General features: G+C 42.4%; 1 protein-coding gene across 1 annotated transcript in view; it reads left to right on the top strand.

Annotated features, from left to right (window-relative positions):
- LOC129411816 (uncharacterized) overlaps positions 1-3,112 on the top strand; it is a 12,863-nt gene extending 9,751 nt beyond the window's left edge. Inside the window, exons 6-8 of the mRNA XM_055163910.1 lie at positions 1,754-1,819; positions 2,586-2,812; positions 3,052-3,112. Of these exons, the coding sequence (XP_055019885.1) occupies positions 1,754-1,819; positions 2,586-2,812; positions 3,052-3,112 (354 nt within the window). The remainder of the gene's footprint in view (positions 1-1,753; positions 1,820-2,585; positions 2,813-3,051) is intronic.
- The last annotated feature ends 5,280 nt before the right edge of the window (positions 3,113-8,392 follow it).

The raw sequence follows: 8,392 nt of genomic DNA, 5'->3' as shown, positions 1-8,392 counted from the left end.
GTCACAGGGCTCCAGTCCAAGTTAAGTCCCAAGTCACTGACCTTCAAGTTCAAGTCGAGTCACAAGTCTTAGTCCATTTTATCAAGTCAAGTCTCAAGTCTTAAAAATAGTGACTCAAGTTTGACTAGAATCCAAGTGATGAACTGCAAGTCCCCACCTCTGATACACAGTACTTTGTTTCTAAAAATATAGACTCAATATATTTTTATATAGCCTATAGCTTATATAATTTTAGATTTTCTGCTTATTGCTCAAATACATGTTCTTATAATTATGTCATTCATATGATCACTTGCCCCTGTGGTAAAGCCTCTGTGCCAGAAACAAGCAGATTTAAAAACACGTATTGCAGAGCAGAGGAGAATCATCAGATGTAAAAACATGAACTATTCTGTGGCGTCTCATTTTGTAGATTTCAACCATCCTATCTGTTCCTTAAGACATATGAGCGTTGAAAACTGCGTGGAACACTGCCCCCTAGAGGAGGGAATCTAGAAATGCTCCTGTCACAAACAACACTTCTGGATCCACCAACTTTACTTTTAAGACTCTAGCTCCTCACAAACTGAATTGCAGTTTGACCTCCCGTTCGTTGGTGGGGATATGAAAAAAAAAGGATTTTTTTGATTTTAGAACAATCATATAGCAAACAATCTATCATTCATTCCCATAGCCAGGGGAGAGCGTGGCTCTCTCCGCCCAGGGAGCTCGCGCTCGCGGAGGAGGGGAGGAGAACCCGCGGTCGCGCGCGCGGAGGAGGGGAGGGGAGGGGAACCCGCGGTAGTGCGCCGGAGGAAGGGATGGGGCCTGTGCTCAGGCACAATTCTCCACGGATCCGCCTTATTTATCTCTGACAGTGGACAGTTTTCTTAATACATCCATTACACCAACAGCTAAAAGAAATGGTTATATGCTTTGTGTGAAAAGGAGACTGGAACTATATCCTGTAAGTAATTTTTAAAATGAAATTATGAAAAATATGAAAAATTAAACACAATTTGCATATTGATGTTCATTTGCAGTGGCAGCTGGTGATGGAAACTAGGGGGGCTAAAAAATGTGATACATAATTATCAGAAAAAACGCTTTGCATGCATTGTTTTTGTAATCATTATATTAAAATATGTGTAGGATATTATTATAAAAGGAAGCTGTGCAGTGATAGTTTTATTTACAGAACAGGGAACAGGTTTTTTTTTTTATCAGTGGGATATAGCCTACTATAATTTTGACTCATGAAGCCTGAATGAGTCCGTTTTGGATCAACTGGAATAAAGGTAAAACATGCATGTTTTCACTTTGTTTTCATTGGCATTAAGACTTGTTGAATGGTGCGTTGCATTTAGTCATAACATGAACTCAGCGTTTGTTTTGTAAGATAAAGATGAAAAATTTTAAATCGGATACACATGTAAACGATGCTTTAACAGCAATACTCCTCTACTTTTGCCTGTTACAGTAAAAGTTCATCAAACCTCTTCTTGAGCACATATATTCATCTGGTGTCAGGTGTAATCATCATCTACACAAAGATATAATAATGGACCAAATACCACCTCCGCCGAAGACGTACAAGGTAAGACCAGCCCACAACACACTGTCAACTTTCACTTTGGAAATATGATCTGTGCTTTACATGGGCCTAGTGTCCAAAGTTGTGCATATCTTTTAAATGTGTCGTTAATGCATAAATACACACGTGTACATTCTCACTGACACATATTTATCAGTCACATCCACCCTCTTCCAACAGCCAGTGCCTCTGGTCAGGTCTGGACCCTTCACTGTTACAACTCAGCCCCAGCTGAAGGAGAACAAGGTAATACCAGACCACAACACACAGCTAAATGCAAATCCATAAAGTCTACATGTACTGTGCCGTCCAGTATATAATATGTACAGTGTTGGGAAGGTTACTTTTAAAATGTATTCCCCTACAGATTACAGATTACATATCCCAAAATGTAGTTTGTAACGTAATCCATTAAATTACTTAAAGTGAGTAGCGTCATCTGAATACTTTGTATTACTTGATATTGTCATGCTTTTTAGTTTAGTTCTGGTTTTAGTCCCAGTTTAGTCCTAGTTTAGTTTTCAAGTTTTAGTCCTGGTTTTAGTCCTGGTTTAGTCCTAGTTTTAGTTTTAGTGGTTTAGTCCTAGTTTAGTTTAGTAGTTTTTAGTCCTGGTTTAGTCCTACTTTAGTTTTAGTTTTAGTCCTGGTTTAGTCCTAGTTTAGTTCTGGTTTTAGTCCCAGTTTAGTCCTAGTTTAGTTTTAGTTTTAGTCCTGGTTTAGTCCGAGTTTAGTTTTAGTTTTTTAATCCTGGTTTAGTCCTAGTTTAGTTCTGGTTTTAGTCCTAGTTTAGTCCCTGGTTTAGCCCAAAATGTGAAAACTGAAAATTACCGCCCTGTAATCCATTTATTTCAACAAAGTAACTGTAATCCAATTACCACTCACTGAAACAGTAACTGTAACTGAATACAGTTACTCATCATTTGTACTCTGATTACGTAACTTTGTTACATGTAATCTGTTACTCCCTAACACTGAATATGTATATATATTTTTCTGTAACATCAACCCTCAGGGGGATGTGATCTGCTCCTTCAGCTCAAATGTCTCCAACTGTGGGTCTCCATCCACAAACTGGAAAAGAACTTCAAGAGGCACCAAACGCCCTGGTCCAAACTGGATGACCCCTGACCCCGACTGTGGTCCTACACCAGCCAAACGCTTCAGAGTTTGTGAGAAGAGGGCCAAGAAGAGAAAAAGACCCTCTGCTCTGGACAGAGGCCTCCCAGAGACCAAGAAGAGGTGAGTTCTGAGCAGGGCAGAGGAGCTAGAGTTTAGCATTTTCAGGCCCACAGGTCACCAGAACATTCAGGAGACACTGGTCACAAACACTGCTGCAGAAGCTCACAGCTCACAGCTCCAGTATGTTCTGCTCTTTAATTCAAATACACAGATAACAGCAGAGTTTTGGTTTCAATGACAAATTATGATACTGCAATTATTTTACAACAACTGACTTCATTCTATTTTTTATTTTGCAGTGATGTGAAAAAATGGCTCCCAGGCTCAAAAAGTAACCAAAGAAGCGAAGAGTTCACCTGAAGGGTCTAGACCAAACATGATCAAGCAACTGAAGCAGGAAGTCCCAGGACCAGGAGACACAGACCAAGAACAGGACCAGGAGAAAGTCCAGGAGAGAGTCCAGGAGAGAGTCCTGGTGAAGATCCAGGCAGATGTCCAGATTTTCATCAGTGGTCAAGACCAGGCAAAAATCCTGAATATTCTAGTCAGTCCTTCAGCCTTTCCTCAACCTTGTGGAACTAAACATGTTTAGTTTTGTGAAATATGTGTCAGATTTTCCTGCAGGCAGATTCTTTCACCAGCTTTAAAAATGCTGTTTTAAAAACAATTATTATTATTAAATTGCATTTGTAACGTACCTATTTTTGTGTATTGTGGTCTGTATTTAAATTTTTTACTCATAAACTAGTTACCTCGGGATCTCATGTAATCTGCATTGGCATTTCTGTTTTAGCCATATGTCTTTGCCTTCTTGATTTGAGTATTATTTCAGAATTGCTTTCTCTTATTGTACACACAAGGCTCTAGTCTTTGATGAGTGCTGACAGAATTGCCTAAGCATAAGCATTCTAAACTTTTTGATATATGCCACCAGAAAAACCCTATTTTAAACAGATGTAAAGTCTCGCAAGCTGCAAAAATTAAGCGTCATACAAGTCAGAGTTATTACTTCACCTCACACTTGGTGATGGTAAGGAATTTCTGTAGCCACATCTGCCCTGGACAGACAGACAGAAGTGAGGCTGCCAATCTGTACCACTGGCCTCTTCGACCACCACCAAGATAGCAAAGACACGAGAGCAGAGATATGTTAAACTTTTTAACAGGTAGCCGAAGCCTGTTTCTCTAGCCGTTTTCCGCTGTTAGGACATTCAACAACCACACAATTACAATGTCTGAATCCCATAACTAAAATATGACAAAATCAGAACCAGAAACAAAAGTGATGTGGTTCAAAAGACTTGAAAATATCGACTTTGACAATAGACGCATCCCACCGGGAAAACAAACATGGCGGTTTGATGCTCACTTTTTTGGAAAATCCTTCCCAGTATGCACTGAGCAATGACCAGAAGTCCGAAATTCATGATGCATGCATTTGTAGCACTTTGTTTCCATTCTGTAGCACCGCGCCACACTGACATATTTTCCAAGTCATTTTCGGTAGGTGCGTTTGGACCATGAGTGAGGCAGATATGTTCGAGACATAATACTGCACTGTTTAAAATTTAAATGTCTTTAAATAAAAAGATTAAAGTGAAATCTGGTACACCAAAATCTTTCCGTATAGTGCGTTTTAACATATGATAGAGCATAGGTGTCAAACATACGGCCCGGGGGCCAGATCCGGCCCTCCAAGACCTTTAATCTGGCCCTTGGCTGATTTTCTATTACAATATTTTAATTATATTTTCTATTAAATATATTGCTAATTTTCTGCATCGCTTAGCATAGCAGCATCTCCAGCGTCTCTATACGTGGCCCCTCCCACCAGAGCAGCACAAATGAAGACTTGTCTCTTTCCAAACGCTCTTAAAGGACGATCGTTTTGACTGTTGACCGTGACACACTCATCACAAAAATGTCAAAAATGAGAAAAGTGGAGTGCCGAGAAAAAATTGCAGCAGGATTTTCCAAGAAAAAAAATTCCTTATTCATTTTAATAAAAATGTTAAAATTTGTTTAAAGTGTTGAAATTGGATTTTCCTTAAAGTTTCAGGTTGTTCATAATATTATAATATTTTGTAAAAAAGAAAGAGTTCATCAATTAAAAAATATTTCTGTAATAGATTTGCGTTTCTCTGCACAAATATTTGAACTTATTGTTATTTTTGGGTTTTATATGCCATGAGTTTTCTAATCCGGCCCCTTTGGGATCAAAGTAGGTTGGATATGGCATGGTGGCTGAGTGGCTAGCACTCATGCCTCACAGCAAGAAGGTTCTGGGTTCAATCCCCAGGTCGCCCAGGGCCTTTCTGTGTGGAGTTTGCCATTTCTCCCTGTGTCTGGGTGGGTTTCCTCTGGGTGCTCTGGTTTCTCCCATCAACCCAAAACATGCTACAGGTCTCCAGAACAGTTGATAGTCAAGGTCAATTAAATACAAAACTACAGGTGGAAATTAGCACTGATGCTACAACCTGATGTACAATGCATCTCTCCTGTCAAGGTTAATGCGAAAATTGTGTGCTGTCCCCTGTCTCAAATAAATAAATACGGCCCCCGGACCAAAATGAGTTTGACACCCCTGTGATAGAGCTTTTGTGGACTTGTTGAGGTGGTGTGGCAAGAGCGCATTTCAGGCCAGTCGACACTGAAGACCGCGCGTGGGCCCGTACAGATTGCCAGTCCGAGTTCTGTCATATATAAGCAAATTCCAGTTAGGGCAGGTAGGCTAAAGATGGCGCCCCAGACACATGTAGCACCCTGGCGAGCGCCTTATCTGCCTATATGAGCTGTCGGGCCTGAGGGCAGCGCTTTGACTGAGTCACTTTACTTCTGTGTCATACGGGACATCTCCATGCTTACCGCCCATCTCTAGTAAAAAGTGCTGAAACTGGCGGTGATTTAGGCCACGCGCACGAATAAAGTTTACTGTTTTCATTACCGTGGCCATAACATCACCCATTTCCGGAACCCTTCCACACAGAGCCTCTTGATGGATGATGCAATGATAGGTTATCGGAGGTGCGGGACCGTTTTCTAGTAGCCTTTTCTCTTTTTCCAGTCCAGTCAAACCTCTTCTTTCGCCACACATTGCGCTATCAGTAGTCAGCTCCACCAATCTTTCCCACGATATACAGCTAGTTACGGACTTCTTCACCGCCTCAAAAATCTCCTTCCCTGTTGTTGTCCCATGCATGACAACTATATCGAGCAGCTCCTCGGTGACAGACAGATCGACCTTTACACCTCGCACAAAAATGGACAACTGTGCCGTGTCTGTGCTTTCATCAATGGCTAATTATTAAAACAGAAAACTGCTTGCGTCGTTTGTAATCTGCGAGAATCTGTAAGATTCCCCGCTCGCTCTTTCACCCGGTCTGCAATGGTGTTTATTGACAAACTGACATTTTTAAAAGTCTGTATCTGGTCCGGGCATACCTGCTCACACCCCTTCAGCAAGCACTGCCCTACTAGCATCAGGATCCGCAGCGGATCCGCTTTCGCTCCGCCAAATCCGCTCCACAGTCCGTCCGCTTTGCGGATCCGCTGCGTATTTGTTCCGTATTCGCTTTCTGACTGTTGCTAACCCTAACCCTTGGATGGCCTGCTGTTACAGAGAGAATCTGCGGTTAAATCATCTTAGATCCGCACTGTGAACGCACTTTTAACACAACACTTTGTTTTTGACACAATGATTTGTTCTATCAATGCGCGGATCCGCGGCTAAACCGGTTCGGATTCGCTGCGGACGGCGCGCCACTGACTCATCAGCCGTTATCGGGACCTGAGAGAAAGAAGCAGCATCCACCTGTTGTCCACGGATTTAACTGTAAGTAATAGTTTAAAAGTTAATTGTATTAGTCATCATTAATGTACATAACGTTAACGTTATATTGTGGTGTGTGTACATCTGTGACTCTGTGTGTTTTATCAGTTTTGACGAGTGCAGTAGGAAAGTTAGCGACAGAAGCAGCTGACGTGATGAAGACGATGTGAAGTCAGGAGTCTGGATAACTCCATCTCTTGAGGTAGATCCCCATAAATACTATTTTTATATAACGCTACTTATATTCTTGTATATTTTTACGATCACAGAATTGTAATTCTGCTCCGTGATCATTGGTCGTGTCTAACGGGCTCGGTTCTGGCTGGATGCCGCTCTCGGCGCTCTCCCTTCGGCTGTGGAGCGACGCTGACACCGGTGTCTGATCTGGTTGTGTTTTTAACCAAAGATAATTATTATTTGTGTAGACTAGAGTGTTGACTGTTGAGTTGAGACTAAAGTGCATCATGTCAGTGCCTTAAAGGTTGTATAGAGGATTTTCCAAGGAACGAGAAATCCAGCGACTGTTTGTCCTTTTTCAAATGTTGCGCATGCGTGAAACCCCCCCCCCTCCCCTACAGCTCCCTACGTAGAAACGCCTTCTCCCGCCTCCTCACTACGCCAGAAACAGGTTTGTTTACAGCTGGTGCGCGCTGCACATGACTTGTAAACAACTAACTACAGTGTGTGTTGGTTAGCAAGACGGAGAAGTGAGGAGCGGGGGAGCGGGTGTGCGGACATTTCGTTCGCGGACGAGAAGTGAGGAGCAGGGAGAAGAGCGGAGCAGGGAGAGAGGAGAGAGGAGAGAGGAGAGGGGAGCGGTGCGCGGAGATTCCGTGCCCGTAGAAGTGAGGAGAAGGGGGAAGAGCGGAACGGGCAGCGGGGACAGGAGTAGGAAAGGGGAGCAGAGAAGGTTGCGCGGAGATTCAGTGCGAATGAACTAGCTACAACACGCGCAGCAGCAAGCGGACTCTTTCTTTGCCTTGAAAATTACGTTTTCAGACATAGGATATCGCTTTCGTGTCCTGAAAAACGTTTGACTAGCTCTTGGAAATAAAGTACGTTTTCATAATAAGCAGAAGTTACCTGTCCAGGAGTAATTTGGCGACCAATGCGTCAGTCTTTAGACCCTGCGTCTGCTTCAGTCGCGCCATCGCTGGAATGAATCTACAAGAATCACCTTAGTTTGGCTTCGCTGCTTTTCCCCTTGTCTTCTTTCTTTCAGCGACCTCAAAACGGACTTTCTTTTGCGGCTAACTGCTCCTGGATTCTTGTCTGCCATTGCAACAAACTTTGTGCTAACTGCGAGGAAGTATAGGTCAAAAAAAGCCCGCTAAGAACTGTTGCATTGGTGGAGTAAACAGCGTCTGTGCGTCTTGCGTCTGTGGACTGCGTGACAGGCGTACGTGTAAACCACGTACCGGCGGCGCGCAGGCAGGTCAGTTACGCTAGAAACGTAGGGAGTTTGATTGATAGCCTGTCAGCTAACAGATAACGAGGCCGTGTCGTTATCTATTGGCAAATGTTTAGCTGGCCCCACCACGTCCAGAGTTGATGAATTTTTATTCTCTTTTTTTTGGTCATCATAATTACAAGGCTACTGCACCTCTATAATGCTATCATTGACAACTTGAAACAAAAAAAACAAAAAAAAAATCCTCCATACAACCTTTAATACAATAATTTAACGCAACGTACCATAATACAATAACGTAACGTAATAAAAAGCACAACTTTTAACAACAGCTAACGTTAGCTAACCAACCAAAACTTATGTTGTTTTTCCCCAGATTACATCAGGAGCCCCTGTCCTG

This window comes from Boleophthalmus pectinirostris, unplaced genomic scaffold (assembly GCF_026225935.1).
Source record: "Boleophthalmus pectinirostris isolate CB_2022bp ecotype Guang Dong unplaced genomic scaffold, ASM2622593v1 HiC_scaffold_6, whole genome shotgun sequence".
NCBI lineage: Eukaryota > Metazoa > Chordata > Actinopteri > Gobiiformes > Gobiidae > Boleophthalmus > Boleophthalmus pectinirostris.
Note: the sequence above shows the minus strand (reverse complement) of the source record. Positions and strands in the feature narration are given on the sequence as shown.